At 43.5% G+C, this 27,277-nt stretch overlaps 2 protein-coding genes across 3 annotated transcripts in view; both read right to left on the bottom strand.

Annotated features, from left to right (window-relative positions):
• On the bottom strand, positions 1–12,927 carry SPR (sepiapterin reductase). 2 transcript variants are annotated; one of them, XM_078767834.1, is made up of 4 exons: positions 12,580–12,927; positions 6,659–6,949; positions 1,737–1,834; positions 1–618 (listed from the first exon to the last, which is right to left on the bottom strand). In XM_078767834.1, exons 1-4 carry the CDS (start codon positions 12,866–12,868, stop codon positions 574–576), a joined length of 723 nt encoding a protein of 240 aa, XP_078623960.1. In that variant the 5' UTR covers positions 12,869–12,927; the 3' UTR covers positions 1–573. The 2 variants fall into 2 exon arrangements, with proteins under 2 accessions (XP_078623960.1, XP_067955322.1); XM_068099221.2 differs by lacking the exon at positions 1–618 and having other exon boundaries at positions 1,140–1,834.
• Positions 12,928–20,598: 7,671 nt separating this feature from the next.
• The window catches only part of LOC137413781 (procollagen galactosyltransferase 1), a 204,155-nt gene continuing 197,476 nt past the window's right edge, over positions 20,599–27,277 (bottom strand). The window contains exon 12 of the mRNA XM_078767833.1: positions 20,599–23,577. Within this exon, the coding sequence (XP_078623959.1) occupies positions 23,295–23,577 (283 nt within the window). The 3' untranslated portion in view covers positions 20,599–23,294. The remainder of the gene's footprint in view (positions 23,578–27,277) is intronic.

Genomic DNA, 27,277 nt, shown 5'->3' with positions numbered 1-27,277 from the left:
TGCAGTATGTAAAGGCATTTTATTATCTCTTCCAGTAATCTTTAAAAATCAACATGAACATCTGGGTCAAAGTAGATTTGATACACATTTTCATGTTGTAACACACAATTTTAACATCTATATTTTGCTCTCTTTTTAGCCAAATCCGACTTCTGTCGCCCGATGTTGTACCACCATTTGGCAGTGAGTGGTACAAGTAGCTCAGAGCGGTGGCTCTCAGGGAAACCAAGAATGCTAAACAATTAACTTGTCACTCAAGCTTTTGGGTCTCACTATCTGCCATGATCTTTCCTGGGAAAACCACATTTCCAAGCTGGCCTCCAAAGCCAGTCGCCTCCGTCGTGCAAAGTCCTTCCTTGGCACACCTGAGCTCCTCACCACTTACAAGGCTTTCATCCGCAGCTCAATGGAATACTGCTCTCCCCTCTGGGCTGGTGCTCCTGCCTCACACCTAGCTCGTCTTCACGCTGTTGAAACCAAAGTGTTCAGAATCATTGGAATCTCCCACGATGACGCTATCTCTGGGGGCCTTTCACTTACTCACCGCAGGCAGGTTGGTGGTCTTTCCGTCTTCTACCGACTCCTCTCCGGCCTTGCTCCCCCAGCTCTCTCTGGGCTCTGCCCCCCCAAATACAAAAAAAAAAAAAAAAAAAAAAAATTTAAACTTTCGAAAGTCCATGAAAGAATCTAAATTGATAGATTAACTTTTCCCATCACTGGGGACGGGAACTTTTGCTTGTGTTGAAATCACAAAATTAGTAACTGCAGGGGGAGGGAGAAACCAAAGTTAGAAAATCAGATACATGTGTGTGTGTGTGTGTGTGTATGTGTGTGTGACAGTGCAGTTTTTACTGCTACATTAAGCCAATTATAGCACCAGTTCATTCCCCCCTCAACTTGGAGCAGTCCATTTTTGATGACATGCTTGCCGAATGCACAGCATATGGTTGTAATGTTAACGTTGGTATTTTTAATAATAATAATAATAATTCATTTATTTTGTATAGCGCTTTTCCAGAAGCCCAAAGGCGCTTTGACAGAGTGGAAAACATAATGCATAACAACACATGAAAACAACAATTATTTTTGGGTTTGTTTTTGTGTTTCAAGCTGGAATAAAGAACGACAGGACCACACTCCCATGTTGTGCTGAGGTCTGAATTCTGCGTTACATGTGTTAGAAATATAGTAGTGAATTCAGTAATTTAACACATGTCAGGGTGACCAAAACGATATTGGAACAAGATACAATAGTCTAAGAAATGGAAACTTTGTTCAATGTGCCTGGGAGATGTGGGAGAGCTGCATCAGTGCTTGATGTTCAACATTTAAATGTATAGGAGCAATAACAATCCCCATAGGTTGTCATCCATGGGGAGGAGGAAATACCTCCCTAGGAAGTGTCCCTGGTACCCTGGGTGCCCTGTTAAGTGACGGCACTTCCCCCAAGCAGAGTGGCTGTTTGTCTAATCGAATAGACTTGTGTTGTGTCTCGTGCATTAATTTATATGTGTGTGTGTGGCAGCTACACTACGCGCCTTATATCCTGTAAAAAGAAAAAGAAAAAAAAGGAAGCTATGGTAAAAGGGTTTTGTTGTTTAAAAGGGGCATGTGAAGTTGGTCGATGTCGGCTACGATCAAACTTTCAGATCATAGAAATCTATATGGGAACCAGACTGAAACTCGTCGAGTGCAATCAACTGAAGAAGAGTGTGTGCGGAGGTATCACAACGAACGAGTTCTCCTTGCTTGCTCTTCTCCAAAAACAGGCAGCGCAGGGCCAAGTCACCAGTCTGCGTTCGTGCCTGAAACTGCATGTTGGTGTCCAAAGGGCCTGAAAGACAGAATATTTTAAAACCCAAATAACCAAACCAAATATTCTCAAGATGGGTTTACAATTAACTGCAGAATGGCATTAGGCACTTAATCAAATATGAGCACATACCCTCAATTTGTTTTGCGTTAAGGTTAGACTTTAACTAAAGAAGAAAAAAAACTAGAACGACACTCTCCACCATTGCGTCGTCGACAGATATTCCTCCGCCCACATTATTACATCATTATACATACTTGTACCAAGTTTGTTTTAAATTAATTCAGCTGTTCTCAAGTATCACATTTTGACCTGATGACCTTTGACCTCTTGACCCCAAAATCGAATCGGTTCATCTTTGCATCATAATATATACATATACCACGTTTGGTGAAAATCCCTTCACTGGTTCACAAGTTAGTTCAGTATCAAAATTCTTACTTAACGGGACCTCTGACCTTTGACATCTTGACCCCAAAATCTAATCAGTTCATCTTGGCATCGTTTTACATACGAGTACAAAGTTTTACTTCGATCCCTTCAGCTGATCTCAAGTTATCAAGGTAACGAAAACGTATCATGGAGGGACAGGTGGACGTACGCACGGACCGTCAGACAGCCGGACGGATGGACAACCGAAAACACAATGCCTCGGGCGACTTCATAGGAGCTGATACTCCAAGTCCCCGGCCTTTTGGGCGCATTTGTGTAACATGAATATGTGTGTACATGGAAGCCCGACATTGAATGGTTTTGAAATACCCGTGCAGAAGCCAAATTAACGAGATGGTTGCCATGGCAACATAATTCAGCTCACTGATCGAATCAGGTTGAGATTTGGGTTTTTTTGTATACATAGTCGAGGATCATGGAAGAGCTAGTACACTGGACGGATCAGAACGTAACAGGATGCAAGACACGCACGCATACATGGAGAAGGAAACTCCAAGGAGGAAAAACTGGAAAATTAAGGAGGGATTTGGGTGGGGTTAACGAGGGTAGAAATTATCATCGTTTTGGACTGGGGACAATCAAAGATGGTGGCGAACAGCTTTCTTGAAGAGCTGGAGGGAAGAATGGGATTGAAGAGGATGTGAAAGTTGATTCCACAGGCGGGAAAAAAGTAACAAATGAGATAATGCCGTGAGGAATAGATATGTGCAATATGAAAGCGCAATGTTAAATTGTTTTGAAATGTCGCGTACACAAAAATACATGGACGGTCCCGGATGGATGATCGGTCGGTCAGTCGGTCGGAAAATGTCCCCCATATCAGATCTTGTTGGAGGGGTGGGGGACATAAAGGATAAGATTTGAAAAGCAACATTACGTGAACAAGAGATTCTCATTTTCAAAGTATAAGAGGAGTTCTTGCCCTCATTACCTGCATCACCTCACTCCTCAACGAGCCTGAATATTGGAAATATTTTTGTGGGGAAAACTAGTCGATGTGTTCGGAAGAAATCTCTGTTGTTTGCATTATTTTTTGAAGAATTTTTCCATTGATCACGAAAATTATTTGAGACCAAAATAACCACTCACAAATTGAAAATAGGACAAGTAAATCCACGAGCCTCGGCTTGGTATTAAAATATAGGGGCAATGCCCCCGGCGCTCACCTGGTAGAATAACGCAGTATACTACACTGACTGGAGGTGTTTTAAACCAATCTCAATGGTCGCTAGAAGACAGGGCAGCATGTATAATCAAACTAACATAATCATAAGACTTTAACAAAGAAAAAAATACCTATTTTGGGGGGAAAACCCCTCTCCCCCAACCTCGTATACCTCTGAAGACACCAATTTTTCTAATGCCTTGAAAAAACATTGGTACGTCATGGGGGATTAAGGTTGTGGTGAAGTTTCATCGAAATTGCGTGTGAAGTTTGAGGAAAAAGCAAATTCCTATTTTGGGGGGTCAAACCTGAATCCACTTTGACCCCGGTAAACCCCCTTAAACCGCGATATTTTTAATGCCGCGAACAAACTTTAGTCACAACACAACAAGTATCATTTGTGCTAAATTTGGTCGCAATCACATCAGCGGTTTCGGAGAAGAAGTTTCAAGTGTTTACGGATGAACAACGCGCCATCGCATAAGCACGTCTGAACTTTATTCCAGGTGAGCTAAAAATAGGGGCAATACCCCTGGGTGCCCACCTAGTAGAACAAAACAGTATACTACACTGACAAAGTATTTTAAAACAATTCCAATGGTTGCTAGGAGACAGGGCAGCATGTAGAATCATACTAACATAATCATAAGACTTAAAACAAACAAACAAAAAAATACATATTTTGTGGGGGGCATGCCCCCTCCCGTAGACCCCCTTACATCCCCATTTTTCTAATGCTGTGAACAAACATTGGCACATCATAGGTGATGAAGGTTGTGCTGAAGTTTCATCAAAACCGTGTGTAGTGTCTGAGAAGAAAGCAAGTTCCTATTTTGGGGGGTCAAACCTGGATCCATTTTGACCCCGGTAGACCCCCTTACCCCCGATTCTATTTCATGCCGTGAACAAACTTGAGTTGCAACAAAACAAATATCATTTGTGCCAAGTTTGGTCACAATCTCATGAGCAGTTTCGGAGAAGAAGTTGCAAGTGTTTACAAACTGATGGACGGATGACGCGCCATCGAATAAGCTCCCCGGAACCATGTTCCAGGTGAGCTAAAAAATAGGAAAACAAGTTAGTCTAGTAGGAAGACTAGGTCCCCCTGCACCCCCCGGAGATATACTTCTAATCAGTGTTTCTAGATTGGAAAAAATGTGTAGAAAATGACTAGCTATGGCCCCAAGCTGAAAAAATGTCCCACATACCATTTTTATGCAAATTACTGCTGCAAATTTTATGCAAAATTATGCAAATTTTATGCAAATTTTTGATGAGGAGTAGAGTTGAGGGGTCTTTGAGGGCTTCATCGAGGTGCTCTCGGTTGCAAGACTGGGTCATTCTGAGAAGCACAGCAGGGTCAGAGATCATGATGTTCTCCTCCTCAGTGAATCTCTCCATCAACAGCCTCTCCATTGCCTCACACACTGTTTTGAGGCAAAAGAGGGACTTTGCGTAGGCCTTTCCACTGAGAACACCTTTGAGAGATCCACTTGTTACTAGTTGTGCCTCAAAGAGAATCTCTGCATATCCAGAACCACGCATCTTGTGTCCAGTGAGCATCCCGATGTAGTTCATGGATGTGTGGAAGGGTCCAATCGTTACTACATGACTAGCAAATTCATTTGGCCAGCGCCAGATGATGGGAAGGGCTTTCATGCAGACACCCAGATCAAATGTATTCAGGACCCATCTCTGACCCACCTCAGCAGTTGCTGCCTCGGAACGCTTCAGTAGCTCACGAACAACTGCGTTGTCTGTGATCGGTCTGTGCCTGGTGCCTGCATGGCATGGCAATGGCCTGCAGCCTGTGCCTGGGCTAGGGGGTTTCACCTCTGCAACTGGTTCTCCCCCACCCAGCAAATCAACAGTCGACTACTGCACGCCTATCCACCAACCGATCACAGACAACGCAGTTGTTCGTGAGCTACTGAAGCGTTCCGAGGCAGCAACTGCTGAGGTGGGTCAGAGATGGGTCCTGAATACATTTGATCTGGGTGTCTGCATGAAAGCCCTTCCCATCATCTGGCGCTGGCCAAATGAATTTGCTAGTCATGTAGTAACGATTGGACCCTTCCACACATCCATGAACTACATCGGGATGCTCACTGGACACAAGATGCGTGGTTCTGGATATGCAGAGATTCTCTTTGAGGCACAACTAGTAACAAGTGGATCTCTCAAAGGTGTTCTCAGTGGAAAGGCCTACGCAAAGTCCCTCTTTTGCCTCAAAACAGTGTGTGAGGCAATGGAGAGGCTGTTGATGGAGAGATTCACTGAGGAGGAGAACATCATGATCTCTGACCCTGCTGTGCTTCTCAGAATGACCCAGTCTTGCAACCGAGAGCACCTCGATGAAGCCCTCAAAGACCCCTCAACTCTACTCCTCATCAAAAATTTGCATAAAATTTGCATAATTTTGCATAAAATTTGCAGCAGTAATTTGCATAAAAATGGTATGTGGGACATTTTTTCAGCTTGGGGCCATAGCTAGTCATTTTCTACACATTTTTTCCAATCTAGAAACACTGATTAGAAGTATATCTCCGGGGGGTGCAGGGGGACCTAGTCTTCCTACTAGACTAAGTAGAGCTACATTCAAAGTGCACCGCCCCCATGGCAAACAAATAACATACCCTCCAGCACGCATCATTGCTGGGCGCCATGATGCCACCGTGCAGCACATCGACACGGAATTAGGAGGGAGCGGTGCACAATAATTGATTATTTGGGTAATTAAATTTAAAATAAGTAAATAATAATCACAAAATAATTAATTTCTTAATGAATTGGCTAATAGCATACCTAAACCACGACTTTCATTTGAATCTAACTTTTTGAAAATTAATTAAGTAATTAATTGAAAAATTAAATAATTAATCGATTGATTAATCAATAAATGAAAAATAGCCTTCATACCCAAATCACTTGGTCATTGTGATGTCCAAATATTGGCTTCCCAGCTCAAAAGGTGCCCGAGATATCGCCCGGACAAACAAGAAAACAAACAAACGGAGTGAAAACTGAGTTCTCCAGTTTGGCAACTGGTGACGACGTCGTCGAGCGCCTAGAGATAGGGGAGGGGCGGTGTACAAAAACACTTTTTTCCAGAAGAAAAACCCTTCTGAAGCTGAAGTTTGAAGCTTCTGAAGCTTCTGAAGTTCACAGTTCATCGGAAGTAAGTTTTTTTCAGAAAGAAAAACATGCAAAGTAACATCTATACTGACCTGGTGCATAATTTAGAACCCGCACGTCGGGATTCTCAGCAGCGATCACACGAAACAACATGTCGTTAGCGGCTTTTGCAGTGCAGTACAATGACCATGACGGAAAGGGCTCCTTTGCACACAGTGAACTAATGTTGACGAGTGTTCGCCGCAAGTCGGGTTTTGGAGGAAAGTGGCGCAGTATCAACCCAGACAGCCAAGCTGGGGTGACCACGTTGAAAGAGAGGAAGCTTTCGATCTCTCCGGGGTTACTGAGGTCAGCTACAAATTTTGACACGTCGCCAAGTGAACCTGAAAAATGAATGCAGACCACAAGTCATACCAATGCAGTAAAACGCCAAATGAAGAGTAATGTCAACATATTCGATAAACCATGGGTGTTACTTTGTCAAGAAACCATGGGTGTGATATGTGCTCGAGGTGAGAGACGACAAAAACCTTTCCCAATGTACAAGAGCAGGCCAATTTGTGGAATGGCTCTGAAAGGAAGAAGCCACCCCTATTTAGTACGATTCCACTGGCAGAATGGCAAGTACCACAAGCTCAGCCAATGGAGATATTAGTTATTGATCTTGACCCTGTCTTTGAAAACAGGAGTAAAGTATTTAAGGTGAACAGTTACCATGGGTGTTGATATGTTAGCAAGGACAGCATTATTGGAAGAAATGATGCATCCTGAAGGATTAGGGGGTGGATGGTTAAAACAAGCATGAGGAGCAAGTCAAGAAAAGGACACAAATCTGTCTGCGTTGTGAACAACAGTCCCTGTTGCTGTTTTGGGAGAGGATGATAATGACGATGAGAGGTTTAGATTTCACAGCATCCAGGAGTGAACATTGTGAAGCGGGGTTCCAGCCCATAGGGGTAGCCTTTTGCGCACTCATGTACAGAGTCTTCAGAAAGTATTCACACCCCTTTACTTTACCACATTTTGCTGTTATGACCTGAATTTAAAATGGATTAGGCCGAGAAAAATATATTTCCGGTCTCTGGTCAGCGCGCGCATCGATTTTGACCCTGCGCGTCAACAATTCTTTTTTTTCAAATTTCCAGCGGTACCTACAACATCGCGCGCCTGTTGTTGCCGGGCCGGCGCGCTATCCCGGGAAATACGGGTCTGTGAGGGTCGCCATTGGTATCGACGTTCGCGCACGGTTCTCCAAAGATATGAGTAGTTTTGTGTGCCGTGCCGTCATGAATCCAATCGGCTGGATATTGTCATTTATTAAAACGAAGAAGTTCTTTGTCGGGTTCGTGTGAAGCAACCAGAAGGCCTAGAGAGCTGCGGGTGGTATCGTTAGTTAGGCCTGGATCCTACCTCGTTTGTCATGAATTGGTCGGTGTCTGTGATAATCTGGTGGACTGGGAGAAGAGATCGTGGGAGACCATCGGCCTGTTAGACCACTTGCGCATGTGCAGTGTTGACGCGATCGACGCATTCGAATGTTTGATGATACTTCGAGGCAGACTCGGCGTCAGAACAAATCGAATCGGGGGGCATTAGGGTAACCGTGGGGGGAGGGGGGGCACAAACTGCCGTTCGAGAACTCTATGAACATCTATGATGTAAATGCTTGATAATAAGAGTTTGCCATCAACAACCAACAAACCAACCCAGTTCGAATTTAAAAACATGCTGCAAAGACACACACACACACACACACACACACACACACACACACACACACACACACACACACACACACACACACACACACACACACACACACACACACACACACACACAACCTACGTGCAAGCCACGTCTTTCTCTTTCTCTCTGTCGCTCTCTCCCTCTCTCACACACACTGCACTGTGCACGTCATTAGTACATCATTTGAAATAGACTGTATACTCCACTCTTAAAAAGCAGACAGACCCAAAAATCATTCAACATTTTGCGTAATAATCATGAAAACCAAGGCTGGCAAAGTTTGGCACCAAAGGCTTGGCCTGGGGATGGGGGAGGGGGGGGGGTACAATAGTTCATTTGGGGGGGGGGGGCATGGCCCTCGAATGCCCTCCCATGACACCGACCCTGCTTCGAGGCGATCTCGAGAACGAAATGGCAATCTATAATATGCTTGAAGAACTCAATGATTTTCAGAATAAATACATTTTAAAATAACTTATTAAGCTTGTGTTCATTATTTACAAAAAGGCCGACCTGTCCCATTGCCCATCTTTAATTTCTCTCCAGACGGCGCCACGGTAGATGAGGATGACCGCAAGGCATGAGGACACAAAAAACAACACCTTTATATGTGCAATACATGCTTTAAAAAAAAAACCAAGAAAAAAAAACCGCATCGCCGCATCAATTCTGGAACTTTGGTCTGACCAGAGACCAGCAATATATTTTTTTCGTCCTTATATTGAATTTTTTTTCCACTGATCTACACATAATACCCCATAATGTCAAAGTAGAATTTATTTCAGAAAATGTTACAGAATAAGTAAAAATGAAATACAGAAACATCTAATTTACATAAGTATTAAACCCCCTAAGTCAATTCTTTGTAGAAGCGTCTTTGACAGCGATTACAGCTTCGAGTTTTCTTGGGTATGTCTGTATCAGTTTTGCACATCTAGATTTGGGGAGTTTCTCTCGTTCTTCCTTGCACATTTGCTCAAACTCTTAAGTTGGATGTGGAGCATCAGTGAACATCAATCTTCAAGTCTTTCCACAGATTCTCAATGGGATTCAAGTCTGGGCTTGCCTGGGCCACTCAAGTACTTTCACGTTCTTGTCCTGAAGCCATTCCAGTGTTGCTTTGGATGGATGATTGGGGTGATTGTCCTGTTGGAACATAAATCTTTGCCACAGTCTAAGGTCTTTTGTACTCTGCAGCAGGTTCTCCTCAATGATTTGCCTGTATTTGGCTCTATTCATTGTTTCCTCTATCCTTACAAGTCTCCCAGTCTCTGCTGCTGAAAAGCATCCCCATAGCATGATGCTGCCACCACCAGGCTTCAAATGGGTGATGAGCACTGCTCAATTTCCACCAAATATAGCGCATTTCGGCCAAAGAGTTCAAATTTCGACTCATCAGACCACAGCATCTTTTGCCTCATGTTCTTAGAGTCGTTCACGTGCCTTTTTACAAAGTCCAGGCATGCTGTCATGTGCCCATCTGGCATCAGTCTGGCATCAGTCTGGCAACTCTCCCATAAAGTCTAGTTTTGTGAAGTGCGACAGAGACTGTTGTCCTTCTGGCAGGTTCTCTCATCAAAGCCAAGAAACTCTCGTTCTGTCAGAGTGGTCATTGGGCTCTTGGTCTCGTCCCTGACCAAGGCCCTTCTTGCCCAGTTTCTCAGTTTATTAGGACGGCCACCTCCAGGAAGAGTCTGGGTAGTTCCATTTTTTTCCCCATTTCCCAATGATGGATATAACAACTGTGTCCTTGGGAACTTTCAACATTCTAGAAATTGTTTTATTCACTTCCCCAGATCTATGCCTCCCTCACAATTATTTCTTGGAGTTCTACAGACAGTTCCTTGGACTTCCTGGTAGAGTTTCTGCTCTGACATGCACTGTCAACTGTGGGACCTTATAGAGAAAGATGTTTCCTTCAAAATCATGGCCAATCATTTTAATTGGCCACTGGTGGACTCCAATCAAGTTGTAGACATTTCAAGGATGATCAAAGGAAATTGGATTCACCTGAGTTCAATTTGGGGTGTCGTAGCAAAGGGGTTGAATACTTATTGACTTAAGATATTTCAGCTTTTCATTTTTATTATATTGTAAAAAAGATTTAAAGCAAAAATTCCACTTTTACATTATGGGGTATTATGTGTAGATCAGTGACAAAAAAAAGAGAATCTTAATTTGATCCATTTAAAAATTCTGGCATTGACAGAAAAAAAAATGCGAAAGAAAGGTCAAGGGGTGTGAATACTTTCTGAAGGTACTGTAGTCAGCATTTTTACGTGCTGCAAAAATGCTGCATGGGTAGTTTTAGAAAATCTTTCAATTCAGCAAAGACACAGGCATCACCTCTACATGATAACATCTCATGGCCATACCGCAATAATAACGATAAACGACTTTTCAATGATTCACTTTGCTTTGCCATGGTATGTCAAAGTTCAATTTATATACATTCATGGAGAGAGAGACAGAGACAGACAGAGAGACAGAGAGAGAGACTGGGGATAGTCAACAGTTTACACCCCAACTCCCACCCCCACTTTCGAAGTCCTGGCAACAGGTCTGGGAAGGTGCACTCCTACTTTATGGGTTCACAAGACGGAGGTCATTGTGCAGGGGAGTCATAAGTCCCAGGACACTGTTTTACCTGCTTATACAAGATTTGTTTATACCATCTACCAGGGTAAGGCAAAAGTCCCAGGAGTAATAACATTACACCAATAACAATGATACATAATAACAGGAGTAAGAATAACATATTACAGTAATACAACAATTACAATACCACCATAGACATCGAGTACATCTGTATGATGTCCTCCATTGTCATGGCACAAGATAATTTTTCTCCACATGTGGTGTGCAAACCGACACAAAATACCGTGTTATATACCAAAATACCATGTGTTATATACCAAAATACCACGTTATGTACCAAAATACCATGTATTATGTACCAAAATACCATGTATTATGTACCAAAATACCATGTATTATGTACCAAAATACCATGTTTTATATACCAAAATACCATGTTTTATATACCAAAATACCATGTTATATACAAAAAAAAACGTGTTATATACCAACATACCATGTATTATGTACCAAAATACCATGTTATGTACCAAAATACCATGTTATGTACCAAAATACCATGTTATGTACCAAAATACCATGTTATGTACCAAAATACCATGTTATGTACCAAAATACCATGTTATGTACCAAAATACCATGTTATGTACCAAAATACCATGTAATGTACCAAAATACCATGTATTATGTACCAAAATACCATGTATTATGTACCAAAATACCATGTATTATATACCAAAATACCATGTTATATACAAAAAAAAACGTGTTATATACCAACATACCATGTATTATGTACCAAAATACCATGTTATGTACCAAAATACCACGTTATGTACCAAAATACCATGTATTATATACCAAAATACCATGTTATATACAAAAAAAAACGTGTTATATACCAACATACCATGTATGATGTACCAAAATACCATGTTATGTACCAAAATACCATGTTATGTACCAAAATACCATGTTATGTACCAAAATACCATGTTATGTACCAAAATACCATGTTATGTACCAAAATACCATGTTATGTACCAAAATACCATGTTATGTACCAAAATACCATGTTATGTACCAAAATACCATGTTATGTACCAAAATACCATGTTATGTACCAAAATACCATGTTATGTACCAAAATACCATGTTATGTACCAAAATACCATGTTATGTACCAAAATACCATGTTATGTACCAAAATACCATGTTATGTACCAAAATACCATGTTATGTACCAAAATACCACGTTATGTACCAAAATACCATGTTATGTACCAAAATACCACGTATTATGTACCAAAATACCACGTATTATGTACCAAAATACCATGTATTATGTACCAAAATACCATGTTATGTATTAAAATACCATGTTATGTACCAAAATACCACGTTATGTACCAAAATACCATGTATTATGTACCAAAATACCATGTTATGTACCAAAATACCATGTTATGTACCAAAATACCATGTGTTACGATGCCAAATGCTTCCTGAATGCGTTGTTTCCGTTCATCACTCTTGGGGTTAATAACTCACGTGGTAGATGGTATAAACAAATCTTGTATAGCAGGTATACCAGTGTACTGGGACTGGGACTTACGACTCACCTGGTCGAATGTTCGTTAAAGAGAGACTCAAAGGTGTAGAGGCTCACCTGCGTTGCTAAAGAGCAGTACATGATGGAAATGAGAGGGCGAGATGTCGAGTATAGCACTTTCTAACACCTGCCGACCCGCCGCCGTACTCAGGTCCGCGGGGACGGCGACCGCGTCCAGGTGCGCACTCAGGTCGCGCAGAGCAGACTCGGAACGGGCCACGAGCAGGAGGCGCGAAGACCCCGAGATGAGGGTCCGCAGTTCACAGGCGATAGCGCGGCCCAATCCACGAGACGCGCCCGTAATGATACACAATGTCGGACCCTCGGGGAAACCTGGCTGAGCCATCGTCAAGGCTTCTTCTTCTTACTCAATTATCATTATTTATTCAGCTTTTAAGCCTGTGTGGGCGGGGAGGGGGGGAGTTAGGGAGGAGTCTAAGCGACGCCCCTCCTACCGCGGCCATCTTTTTTGCCCCCATGTGTAAATTCCAAGGAAATACAAGTACAGGTTTAACCTTTAACACAGGTTTCCCACATCCCTTATACTGACTGTTTGGGAACGCCACGCTGTTTGACGAACATTTATTTCTATGGTTAGGGTGGAAAACTTCCCTTGACATCATTAACCGAGGAGTTTAATGTGGTGAGGGTGCTGGAGTTCATGATGTTGTGGGATTCAAGTGATGCAGTGGTAAGGAATGCTCTCCCAGAGAGGAAGGGAAGTCGGAAGTGGGATGCAAGAGCAGAGATGGATGAGATGGAGGAGGTCGTGGGGATGGTACAGCGCGGAAAGCATGGCTTGGGGTGGATGAAGCATGAGCGATGGGGAAAGGCGATGTGTGAAAGAGGATGAAGATGTTTTGTTTTCATGTATACAAGATCGAGGCTCATGGAAGAGCTAACATCAATCACAAAAAACAAACATAAACAGACACATAAAACATATAATAAAGGGAGTGGGAGACAAGATGGGGAGAGAGAGGGAAGCATACAAGCAGAACAGTAGAGAACAGGGACATCGGGAGATCTGTGGGAGGGGAGGGCTAGGGGGTGGGTGGGGGGGGGGGGGGGGAGGGGAGGGTGAAGGCATACACGGTATAATAGAAAATTGACACGACCAGGAATGAAGTCGGAGATTGAAAGAGGTGGATTTCGGGTGTATTAATGGGGGTAGAAAAGATAAAGGTTTTGGATGGGAGAAGATAAGAGATGGTGGTGCACAGCTGTTTTAAAGACCTTGAGGGAGAAGTGGGATTGAAGAGAGTGAGGGAGTTTCTTCCAGAGGCAGGAGAAAAGAGGAATGATGGAGTGAAGGTGAGCAGAGAGTCTTGATTTTGGCAGTTTTTACCATAAGAGGGTTGCTGGCAGATCTTGTGTGACCTGTAGGAGTATATGAGGGGCAGAGCACAAAGAGAGCTGGGGTAGCAAGGCCGGAGAGGAGTCGGTAGAAGACAGAAAGACCACCAACCTGCCTGCGGTCAGTGAGTGAAAGGCCCTCGGAGTTAGCTTCATCGCGGGAGATTCTAATGATTCTGAAAGCTTTGGTTTCAACAGCGCAAAGACGAGATAGGTGTGAGGCAGCAGCACCGGCCCAGAGGGGAGAGCAGTATTCCTTTGAGCTGTGGATAGTGGTTGAGAGGGAGGTGAGAATAAAGGAGGTCGGAAATTTCCTGTTGAGGGCGACGTATGATGTGCTTCCATCCCCAGCCAACTTGAGGGTGTAGGGGCTGATGCAGGAGGAGAGCTGCTCTTGGTGTGGAGGTGTGGGCACGATGCAGCATACACTGAGTGTGTGCTCAGAAACATTGGCAGCAGGAAGATACAGATGGTGACACGATCAAGTGCTGTCGATGGTAGTGGAGATGGTGCAACAAGAGGTAACTTGTGTTAGTGTTGCAAAACCACTTTTCGCACTTGTGTTATTGTTGCAAAAACCACTTTCTGCACTCATACTGGCGTTGAAAACCACTTATCGCAAATTGTTAGTGTTGCAAAACCACTTTCCGCACTTGAGCTAGTGTTGCAGAACTACGTTCCACACTTGGGCTGGCGTTGAATACCACTTTCTGCACTTGAGCTTGTGTTGCAGAACCACTTTAGGCATTTGTGCTGGCGGTGAAAACCACTGTCCGCATTTGAGTTAGTGTTGCAGAACCACTTTCCACACTTGTGCTGGCATTGAAAACCACTTTCCGCACTTGTGTTAGTGTTGCAGAACCACTTCCCGCACTTGCACTCGTGTTGAAAACCACGTTCTACCCTTCTGCTTGTGTTGCAAAACCAATTAACGCACTTGTATTAATGTTGAAAACCACTCTCCTCACTCATGCTCGTGTTGAAAACCACTTTCCGTGCTTGTGCTCGTGTTGAAAACCACAATTCGCATTTGTCTTAGTGTTGCAAAACCAATTTCCGCACTTGTGCTGGCATTGAAAACCACTTTCGACACTTGTGTTAGTGTTGCAGAACCACTTTCCGCACTTGTGTTAGTGTTGCAAAACCACTTTTCGCACATGTTTTAGTGTTGCAAAACCACTTTTCGCACATGTTTTAGTGTTGCAAAACCACTTTTCTCACTTGTGTTAGTGTTGCAAAACCATTTTCTGCACTTGTGCTGGCATTGAAAACCACTTTTTGCACTGGTGTTAATTAAGCACAACCACTTTCCACTCTTGTGCTGGCATTAATAACCACTTATCACACGTGTGCTGGTATTGCAAAAGCACTTTCCGCACTTGTGCTTTCGTTGAAAACCACTTTTCGCACTTCTGCTGGTGTTGAAAACCACTTTTCGCGCACCTGTTAGTGTTCAAAACCACTTGTCTCACTTGTGTTAGTGTTGCCAAACCACTTTTCGCACTTGTGCTGGCATTGAAAACCACTTTTTGCACTGGTGTTAATTAAGCAAAACCACTTTCCACACTTGTGCTGGCATTAATAACCACTTATCACACATGTGCTGGTATTGCAAAACCACTTTCCGCACTTGTGCTGTCGTTGAAAACTACTTTTCGCACTTCTGCTGGTGTTGAAAACCACTTTTCGTGCACCTGTTAGTGTTCAAAACCACTTTGTGCACTTGAGCTGGGGTTGCAAAACCACTTTCCGCACTTGTGCTGGCGTTGAAAACCACTTTTCGCACTTGGGTTAGTGATGAAAAGCACTTTTTGCTCTTATGCTTGTGTTGAAAACCACTTTTCGCGCACCTGTTAGTGTTCAAAACCACTTTCGCACTTGTGCTCGTGTTGCAGAACTATTTTCCACACTTGTGCTGGCATTTGAATACCACTTTTCGCACTTGGCTTGGTGTTGCAAAAACAAATTTCCACACTTCTGCCGGCGTTGAAAACCATTTTCTGCACTCGTGCTCGTGTTGAAAACCACTTTTTGCATTTGGGTTAGTATTGCAAAACCACTTTTCGCATTCTTGCTAGCATTGAAAACCACTTTTCGCACTTGTGTTAATGTTGCAAAACCACTTTTCGCACTTGTGTTAGTGTTGCAGAACCACTTTTTGCACTTGTGCTGGCATTGAAAACCACTTTTTGCACTTGTGTTAGTGTTGCAAAACCACTTTCAGCACTCGTGCTGTCATTGAAAACCACTTTACACACAAGTGTTGGTGTTGAAAACCACTTTTCGCACTTGTGTTAGTGTTGCAAAACCACTTTTTGCACTTGTGCTCGTGTTGAAAAACACTTCCCACACTTGTATTAGTTTTGAAAACCACTCTCCGCACTCATGATATTGTTGAAAACCACCCTCCGCGCTTGCGCTCGTGTTGATAACCACAATTCGCATATGTCTTAGTGTTGCAAAACCAATTTCCACACTTGTGCTGGCATTGAAAACCACTTTCCGCACTCGTTATAGTGTTGAAAACCACTTTCCGCACTCTGCTAGTGTTGCAGAACCACTTTTGCACTTGTGTTAGTGTTGCAAAACTACTTTTTGCACTTGTTTTGGTGTTGCAAAACCATTTTCCACACTTATGTTGGCGTTGAAAACCACTTTTCATGCTAGTGCAAGCATTGAAAACCACTTTACGCATAAATGTTGGTGTTGAAAACCACTTTCCGCACTCGTGCTGGTGTTGCAAAACCACTTTTCGCACTTGTGTCATTGTTGCAAAAACCACTTTCCGCACTAGTGCTATTGTTGAAAACCACTTATCGCACTTGTGTTGGTGTTGAAAAATCACTTTTTGCACTTGTGTTATTGTTTCAAAAACCACTTTCCGCACTCATACCGGCGTTGAAAACCATCTTATCGCACTTGTGTTGGTGTTGCAGAACTACTTTCCGCACTTGTGCTGGCATTGAATACCACTTTTTGCACTTATGTTAATGTTGCAGAACCACTTTCCGCACTTCTGCTGGCGTTCAAAACCACTTTCTGCACTTGTGTCAGTGTTGCAGAACCACTTTCCACACTTGTGCTGGCATTGAAAACCACTTTTTGCACTTGTGTTAGTGTTGCAAAACCACTTTACACACTTGTACTGGCATTAAAAACCACTTTTCGCACTTGAGCTAGTGTTGCAGAACTACTTTCCGCACTTGTGCTGGCATTGAATACCACTTTTTGCACTTGTGTTAATGTTGCAAAACCACTTTCTACACTTATACTGGTGTTGAAAACCACTTTCCGCACTTGAGCTAGTGTTGCAGAACCACTTTCCGCACTTGTGCTGGTGTTGAAAACCACTTTTCGCACTTGGGTTAGTGTTGAAAACCACTTTTCGCGCTCCTGTTAGTGTTGCAAAACCACTTATCGCACTCGTGTTAGTGTTGTAAACCATCTTATCACACTTGTGTTAGTGTTGCAAAACCACTTTCGCACTTGTGCTCGTGTTGCAGAACTACATTCCGCACTTGTTCTGGCATTGAATACCACCTTTCGCACTTGGGTTAGTGTTGCAAAAACAAATTTCCACACTTCTGCTGGTGTTGCAGAACCACTCTCCGCACTCATGATATTGTTGAAAACCACTTTCCGCGCTTGCGCTCGTGTTGAAAAACACAATTCGCACTTGTGTTAGTGTTGAAAAACCACTTTTCGCACATGTTTTAGTGTTGCAAAACCACTTTTCGCACATGTTTTAGTGTTGCAAAACCACTTTTCTCACTTGTGTTAGTGTTGCAAAACCATTTTCTGCACTTGTGCTGGCATTGAATACCACTTTTTGCACTTGTGTTGGTGTTGGAAAACCACTTTCCACACTTATGCTGGTCTTGCAAAACCACTTTTCGCACTTGTGTCATTGTTGCAAAAACCACTTTCCGCACTCGTGCTATTGTTGAAAACCACTTATCGCACTTGTGTTAGTGTTGAAAAATCACTTTTTGCACTTGTGTTATTGTTGCAGAACTACTTTCCACACTTGTGCTGGCGTTGAATACCACTTTCTGCACTTGAGCTTGTGTTGCAGAACCACTTTAGGCATTTGTGCTGGCGGTGAAAACCACTGTCCGCACTTGAGTTAGTGTTGCAGAACCACTTCCCGCACTTGCACTCGTGTTGAAAACCACGTTCTACCCTTGTGCTTGTGTTGCAAAACCAATTAACGCACTTGTATTAGTGTTGAAAACCACTCTCCTCACTCATGCTAGTGTTGAAAACCACTTTCCGTGCTTGTGCTCGTGTTGAAAACCACAATTCGCATTTGTCTTGGTGTTGCAAAACCAATTTCCGCACTTGTGCTGGCATTGAAAACCACTTTCCACAATTGTGTTAGTGTTGCAGAACCACTTTCCGCACTTGTGCTGGCATTGAAAACCACTTTTTGCACTGGTGTTAATTAAGCACAACCACTTTCCACTCTTGTGCTGGCATTAATAACCACTTTTCACACGTGTGCTGGTATTGCAAAAGCACTTTCCGCACTTGTGCTGTCGTTGAAAACCACTTTTCGCACTTCTGCTGGTGTTGAAAACCACTTTTCGCGCACCTGTTAGTGTTCAAAACCACTTGTCTCACTTGTGTTAGTGTTGCCAAACCACTTTTCGCACTTGTGCTGGCATTGAAAACCACTTTTTGCACTGGTGTTAATTAAGCAAAACCACTGTCCACACTTGTGCTGGCATTAATAACCACTTATCACACATGTGCTGGTATTGCAAAACTACTTTCCGCACTTGTGCTGTCGTTGAAAACTACTTTTCGCACTTCTGCTGGTGTTGAAAACCACTTTTCGTGCACCTGTTAGTGTTCAAAACCACTTTGTGCACTTGAGCTAGTGTTGCAAAACCACTTTCCGCACTTGTGCTGGCATTGAAAACCACTTTTCGCACTTGGGTTAGTGCTGAAAAGCACTTTTTGCTCTTATGCTTGTGTTGAAAACCACTTTTCGCGCACCTGTTAGTGTTCAAAACCACTTTCGCACTTGTGCTCGTGTTGCAGAACTATTTTCCACACTTGTTCTGGCATTGAATACCACCTTTCGCACTTGGGTTAGTGTTGCAAAAACAAATTTCCACACTTCTGTTGGTGTTGCAAAACCAATTTCCACACTTGTGCTGGCATTGAAAACCACTTTCCGCACTTGAGCTAGTGTTGCATAACCACTTTCGCACTTGTGTTAGTGTGGAAAAACCACTTTTCGCACATGTTTTAGTGTTGCAAAACCACTTTTCGCACATGTTTTAGTGTTGCAAAACCACTTTTCTCACTTGTGTTAGTGTTGCAAAACCATTTTCTGCACTTGTGCTGGCATTGAATACCACTTTTTGCACTTGTGTTGGTGTTGGAAAACCAGTTTCCACACTTATGCTGGTCTTGCAAAACCACTTTTCGCACTTGTGTCATTGTTGCAAAAACCACTTTCCGCACTCGTGCTATTGTTGAAAACCACTTATCGCACTTGTGTTAGTGTTGAAAAATCACTTTTTGCACTTGTGTTATTGTTGCAAAAACCACTTTCCGCACTCATACTGGCGTTGAAAACCATCTTATCGCACTTGTGTTAATGTTGAAAAGCCACTTTCGCAATTGCGCGGGTGTTGCAGAACTACTTTCCGCACTTGTGCTGGCATTGAATACCACTTTTTGCACTTGTGTTAGTGTTGCAGAACCACTTTCCGCACTTCTGCTGGCATTGAAAACCACATTGAAAACCACCTTCCTCCCCTACCAGCTACCATTCCATGTGAGTCTGCCTGTTTTGCCCTGGGGTCGTGATAAGTTAAGACTGTTTAGATATGCTTGCCCTACGTCCTTTTATTTCCTTCTTCTTGTATATTCCCTTCTTTCGTTTCCTCTTTTAGTGTCGTAAATAAACCATATTTGTTCTTCCTTCACCCTTCTTATTCTTTGGTTCCTCTCATCCGATCGCTTGCGTCCTGTCCCCAATTGAGTACCTGTGGCACGATTTGGCCAACCGCTTTAAATCGGGTTTAGTCCTTTTGTTAACGGCTCGGATCGTGGATTGCTAAACCGCTCGGCAATTACCATCATATCCGCGGTTCGAGCAGGGACTCATCTCCCTGCTTTGCGGAGAGATTGGTGAAGGTATTTGGGAAACATTTGACCAATCACCCTGGCCAATCTCACCCCACAAAGGAGCGGGACAGTTCCAGGACCGGAGACGGCCAGCTAAACAAGACAAGGGGATTAACCCCCCCCCCCCCTTGCTAATGGGAGTGCCGTACTCTGAGATCCATAACAATATCAATATTGTTGAAATGAAGATTAAATAGCTGTATGTTGAAATATGTTGAAAAAGTCAAAACTTTACATGAGGTGTACTTACTTTTTCACGTGACTGTACCTGTCAGCAATAGGTGTGGCTGAAATAGCCGAATCCACTAATTAGAATGGGTGTCCACATACTTTTGGTCATGTAGTGTAGGTATCGGTAATCAGTAAAAGTTTCGTAGAGCGAGCTATAACGGTTTTCTCAGAGTCGTCGTTTACAAGGACAACAGACTTCCAGTGGGAACCTCAATAGAAGCCGAATAAACAAGGGAAAGAAAAGAAGAATATGTCAACATTCCAAATACATTTTGGCAAATAGGATATATGGGGAATGATTGTGATTCCTTCATGTTGTGTTTCATTAATCACAAGTTAAGCCCAAACTGCTCAAAATGTTTATTTGCACTTTTGATTGACACGGACAGGATGAAAGTAAACACAAACATTTCGGGCAAAACGAGAATGTTGGTTTGCAACAACCTGTAGCCAATAAAGACACATTGTGGATACCGTTAATACAAACCAATCCGCATAACCACACAAGCTTGAATTATCCAGGAAAATTGCGCAAGGACAAAAAACAAACAAAACAAACAATGTTGTCATCGGAGGAAAGTACAACCGGAAAGCTTATATCAAAACCCAGTCTATAAAAATGACACTTGAGGCCTAAACTTGGATCAAAAATAAAAGTAATTATCCTAGCTTTAAACAAACTGGGCTAAATTCTAGCTGGAAAAAGAACTCTCGTGCGAATTGTGACATAAGTGTAAATTCGATTGATAATTAAAAGCAATGAAATGAAGCAACAGGTATTTTTATTTTTTTGTATACAAGATCGAGGCTCGCGTAAGAGCCAGCACATTAAACACAAAAAAATACCGGACACATAAAACATAATAAAGGGAGCGGGAGACAAGATGGGGAGAGGGAGGGAAGCACACAAGTAAAACAGTAGAGAACAGGGACATAGGGAGATCTGTGGGAGGGAGAGAGAGGGCTTGCGGAGTATGGGTGGAGGGGGTTTGGGAGGGGTACACGGCATAAAACAAATTGACACTACTAGGAATTTCAGGAATGAAGTCGGAGATTGAAAGAGATGCATCTGGGGTGAATTAGCGGCGGTAGAAAACATCAAGGTTTTGAATGGGGAAAGATAATAGATGGTGGTGAACAGGTCTTTTGAAGACATGGAGGGAGGAGAAGGATTGAAGACAGTGAGGGAGTTTGTTCCAGAGGCGGGAGTAAAGAGGAATGAAAGAGTGAAGGTGAATAGAGGGCCTAGAATTTGGCAGTTTAACCATAAGAGGGTTGCTCACAGATCTTGTGCGATCTGTAGGAGTATTTGGGGGACAGAGCACATTGAGAGCTGGGGGAGCAAGGCCAGAGAGGAGTCGGTAGAAGACAGAAAGACCACCTACCTGCCTGCGGTGAGTACGTTAAAGGCCCTCATAGTCAGCTTCATTGAAGCAGATTCCAATGATTCTGAAAGCTTTGGTTTCAACAGTGTGAAGCCGAGCAAGGTGTGAGGCAGGAGCACCAGCCCAGAGGGGAGAGCAGTATTCCATTGAGCTGCGGATGAGAGCCTTGTATGTGGTGAGGAGCTCAGGTGTGCCAAGGAAGGACTTCGCACGACGGAGCATGCCCAGTCGGCGACTGGCTTTGGAGGCCAGATTTGAAATGTGGTTTTCCCAGGAAAGATCATGGCAGATAGTGAGACCCAAAAGCTTGAGCGACAGAACTTCTTGGAGAGGATTGTTGAGAAAGTAGATGGGAGGGTTGTCCAGTCGGTCCTTTCGGAGAGACATAGTAAGAGTGTGAGATTTGTCAGGATTGAAAGACATGTTCCACTTGTTTGACCAGTCTGTGATTTTGTCCAGGTCTGCAGAGAGTGAGGAGGATGCAGACTGCCGATCTGAGGGATGAGGAGTGGAGCGGCAGAGAGTGGAGTCATCAGCAAAGAGATAGAGAGGATTTTCCAGAGTTGAAGAGTGTGTATGTGAGAACAGCATGGCAGGGAATGAGGCCCTCTACATATTCAGTGCCCAGGGTCATAGGATGTCTTAATCCGATCCTGATTATATGGAGAAACAACAGTGACTTCACCTCCACCAAAGGGGTAATAATAATACTGAGGGATATCACAGAGACTCTTGGGAATGGTGGGGATCATTCTTGGAAACACATTGTAGTGCCAACATGTAGGATCTATTGCACTGGAGCAATCATTGCACCTCCATGTGATGTCTCATGAATAAAGCAATAACAAAAAACCTCCACACAAAATTCCCAAATGACTCCAACATGTTCTGTCAACAATTCCCTTCCATGATCAACAAGCAGAAAAGCAACTCAAGTAGCTCAATGATGTGAAATGACACCTGTCAGGCTGTTTGAAATAGCAGAATTTGTACATGATGTCTACATTCTGCATTCATATGGAAAATGTTCCACAATTCTGGATTAATTGTTGGGTGCGGGAGAGGTGTGCTGGTCCTGTAATCTCACATCACACCATTACTGCAGCATTGTGTTCCACAAAATGTGATCAATCTCAGCCTCGGCCTTGCACCGGTCTTCCTTTTTAAAGCTCATTATTTGTGGAGATTGAGGGGGTGAGTGATGACGTCATAAAAGGCTTTGGATGAACCTATTGCAAATATGGGAAAAAGACTACCAAAGCCTTCACTTGGTTCCGAACCATTTGACAACCAAGGAGAGGATGGTGAAATCTTCTGTATACAGCAACAAGTGGAGAAAGTACAGGTAAATTAAAATAATCACAATCAAGAAATGTTCATTCAACAATTATTTCCAAAATTAAAACAAAAAAAGAAGAAATTAAATAACTACAACCATATTCAATAGCAGTTTACAACCTGAGGACACCACCTCCAGAAGGGCAGCCAACACCAGATAAGGTAAAGCAAGGTGAACGAGTGACTTCAAACCTCGTTAAGATTTGAATGTCACACCTCTGGCATGACCAGCACGACAGGTGCCTTAAATATCACTCCATAGTTGTTCTCAAAACTCCATATGTTCTGGCAGGATGTCCAGCATCTCCACACAGGAAGTTAAAGTTCGTTGTGACTCATCCTCTCCAAGGTGGTTCCGGTCGCAACATTCTGCGCCTGGCTGCTGATTTCTCCCTGCTCCGAGGCTTTACCTGGAGTTTGCCAACTGCTCTGCGATTGCACAGCATCATCGGTCAATCTGACATCATCGTCCCAGATGGTTGATGTCTCAGTGTCACTGATGTAGTTTTGTTGTCCTGTGTAGTGTGTTGGGAAAATGAGAAGAGGCTCCACGGAATAAGCACGGAGGTTCCGCTCCTCAAACTTTTCCATGTACTCCTCACTGCGAGGAATGGGGTGGAGCGACAGGGAAGGGCAAGATGACGGAGTAAGTCAAGAACGATGGACAAAAGCCATCATCAATGCTGCTCCTGCTCTCCTTGCACAAACACATGTATTTCAGATCTGAATTACAATGTAAAAACTAGAAGCATCTGAAAATGCAAACTCCGTCTGTGTCCGTTTGTATTCAGACATCATCTTCTTCTTCTTCTTCAGTATGCTAAAAATAACGAAAACAGTTTTGAAAAATACACAATGAAAATTTATGATTTTATGAAGCCTTGATCTTTGACCTTTCGATCTAAAAAAAAACTATCCGCTTTTAGCTTTTGTTACGGATTCGTCACTTCCGTTGTGGTGGTTTTCATCCACTGTAAACATTTTGGATTCCATGTACTATTATTGTTTTCAAAAGGTTTATTGTTTATGAACTTTTTTCAAAAGGTGAAAATGTTAGTGTTAAAAGAAACAGGAAACCGGATCGGGAACGGGACGACGAAGAGGAAGAGGAGGAAAAAGAAGGCGGAGCGAGTGAGTCGGACAAGAAGGAGCCGAGCTATTTGCGGTTTGGAGCGAACGTTGGCAAACAACAGTCATGAGCGAACTTTTGGGTTTCCCAGGAAAGGGATTCCTGCGACAGAGTGGTTATCGCTGTGACAGATTAACCTGCGTGTCAGGTTTTGCGATCGATTCAGGAGAGAATCATCGTCGTGCCGTTGCACCACGAGACCGGGCCATCGGCCATTTTGACTCGCGCAAGACTTGCGCTTCGCTCACGGTTTCGTCTCGTTTCGACCATTTTCACCGCATTCAAAAGTCGATCTGGGTTGTGTGTGTGACGTGGCTTTTGAGTGGAAAGTCTGCGTGTCGCCGACTGTGAGCTGTGGAACGTCCATACCCGAGGGTGTGATTTCCCCATCGCCTGGAGGGCGCCTTTGGATTTCCCAGTCGCCTTGAGGGCGCCTTTGCACAGCTGTGGCAGCAGGATTGTAACTGCCAACCCAACGGGATTCTGGTCTCGATTGGACATTGATCTGACGATCGCTGGAGCGAAATAACTTTGGGGTTTGAAGCCGGGAAAGAGACATTGGGAATGTTCTTGTTTCACTCACTTGGAGCACAGTGAGTTATATATTATAAAACGGATGGTACCATTATAGGATATTGATTGTACTTTTGATTCATATTATTGTTGTACTGTTATTCTTGTGTGATCTTAATACAATATTTGTTTGTGAGTAACAATTGGTGTGGCTTCACCATTGATCTTTGACATACAGAATAACACATTTTTCTGCCGTGACTCCTCTTGGGGCTCGGAGGTACACCGTGACCAGGGGGTTGGGGAGGAGCGCGTAACAGAAATTGGGGGCTCGTCCGAGATATTGGGAACTCGTCCAAAATTGGCCCAAATTGAAATTGGGGTCCTCATCCGGGATTAAATTCCCTGATAACATTCGTCCGGGATCGAATTCCCTAAAATTCCCAAAATTCCCAACCATCAGACGTTGATGGAATTTTTCGAACATTCCCAAATCTTTCAAAAAAATTGGAAATTTTTTTGTGTGAAGGTTAACAGGTGGTAACTGATAGTCACCATGGTGTTTGATGCAGGAAAGTTTGCGGCGTCCCCTAATGAGGCACAGTTCCTAGCGTTAAAAAGATCGGAACTCTTGATACTCCGAGCTCATATGAAGAAAGCAGAGATGCAGACATTGGTGGTAGAATCTCTGGTGGGACAGGGAACATGGACAGAGGTAGCCTTGGATTGGTTACCCGAGGAAAAAGAAAATGTGGAGCCCCGGAAAATGGAGATGCAACTGCAGAGCCAGGAAAGGTTAAAAGAGTTGGAATGGAAAGCCGAGGAGAGAACAGCAGAGGAAAGGAGAGCTGAAAGAGAACTCGAGGAAAGAAGAGTAGAACAGGACCGAGAACTCGTGGAAAAAAGAGTAGAACAGGAACGAGAACTCGAGGAGAAAAGAGCAGAGGAAAGGAGAGCCGAAAGGGAGTTAAAGGAACGTGACATGGAGTATCAGAAGGAAGTTAAACTCAAGGAGCTGGAATTAATGGGAGAACGGAGAGAAGTCGTATCCATGCCGGCTAGTTCGACAACTAGTCAGAACACCTGGGATGTTGGTAGGCATGTGAGGCTGGTTCCAACCTTCAATGAAAAGGAGGTAGCCAAGTTTTTTTTACACTTTGAGAAAGTGGCTCAAATGCTAAAATGGCCTGTGGGGTCCTGGACTATGTTAGTGCAAAGTGTTCTGGTGGGTAAAGCTCAAGATGTCTATTCGGCTTTACCGATTGACCAATGTGCAGATTATGAGATAGTGAAGAAAACCATTCTCAAAGCCTATGAATTGGTCCCTGAAGCTTACCGGCAAAAATTCAGGAATGCCAGTAAGAGGGAGAGTGAGACCCATGTGGAGTTTGCCAGAATGAAGGAAACCATGTTTGATTGGTGGTGTGACTCGAAGGGGATTGGGAAAGACTTCAAACTGTTGCGACAATTGATCTTGGTGGAGGAATTCAAACAGTGTGTCCACGCGGACATTAAAGTACATCTGGAGGAAAAGAAGGTCCCAGAGTTGTATGAGGCAGCAACCGTAGCAGATGACTATGCCTTGACACACAGGATGGGGTTCGACAAACCTAACTTCCCGCCTAGAGTTCTCCAGGGGAGTTATGGTACATCCGGTGCGGAGAACGAATATTCATAGGGGCGGCCTAGAGATGACTATGAGGACAAATCTGACACCGCGACTTCAGGGGATCAGAAGACTACAGTTCCAAGACAGACTTATCTTCCGGGGGGGCCCAAGGCAGACCTCGAGTTTTTCCCCAGGGCCTACTTGCACTTTTTGCAAGAAACCTGGGCATTTTATGTCCCAATGTTATGCCCTGGAAAGGAAAAATCAGGAGCGGAGTCAGACTAGTACAACTCCGAATGCATTGGCAAATGCGAGAAATCGTCCTTGGAGGACAGTGCCTTGTGAAGGTTCCCATGCCAAAGTTACGGCATCACAGAACGACCTTGTTCAAGAGGGTTACAAACCTTTTAGTTCAGAGGGGTTTGTGTCACTGGATGGAGACTTGACTAACCAGAGACCTGTTAGGGTATTGAGGGACACAGGAGCACATCAATCTTTAATGCTTGAAGGCATTTTGCCATTGTCAGAGAAGACGGCAACTGGTGTTAGTGTTCTTTTACAGGGGGTTGGTGGCTATGTTAAAGCTCCACTTCATGTCATCCAATTAAAGTCTGATGTGGTGTCAGGACCGGTCACCGTAGGTTTACAAGCCACTCTACCTGTAGAGGGAATATCTTTTGTTATCGGGAATGATTTGGCCGGTGGTCAAGTTTCTGGTAATCCGATGTTTGTTAAAAAGCCCAGTAGGGAAAATAACACCACACCAGTTAGGGATGGTGGCACATTTGGCAAGTTATTTGAAGGTGGACTGAACTTCAAAACAAAGGAAGAAGTTCTGACCTCTGTCTTCAGCAAATATGGACCGCTTTTGGAAGTGCGGTTGGTAAAAGACAGGGAAACGCACAAGTCAAGAGGGTTTGGCTTTGTCACGTTTGAAAACACAAAGGACGCCAAAGAGGCAGAGAAGGATTTGAATGGTCGGACCATAGCCGCAGAGAAGGCAGGCCGTAGGCGTCGAGGGGGCTACAGAAGAGGAAAACGTGGTGGTAG

This window comes from Myxine glutinosa, chromosome 13 (assembly GCF_964187855.1).
Source record: "Myxine glutinosa chromosome 13, kmMyxGlut1.1, whole genome shotgun sequence".
Taxonomy (NCBI): domain Eukaryota; kingdom Metazoa; phylum Chordata; class Myxini; order Myxiniformes; family Myxinidae; genus Myxine; species Myxine glutinosa.
This window is presented reverse-complemented; position numbering and strand designations above follow the sequence as displayed.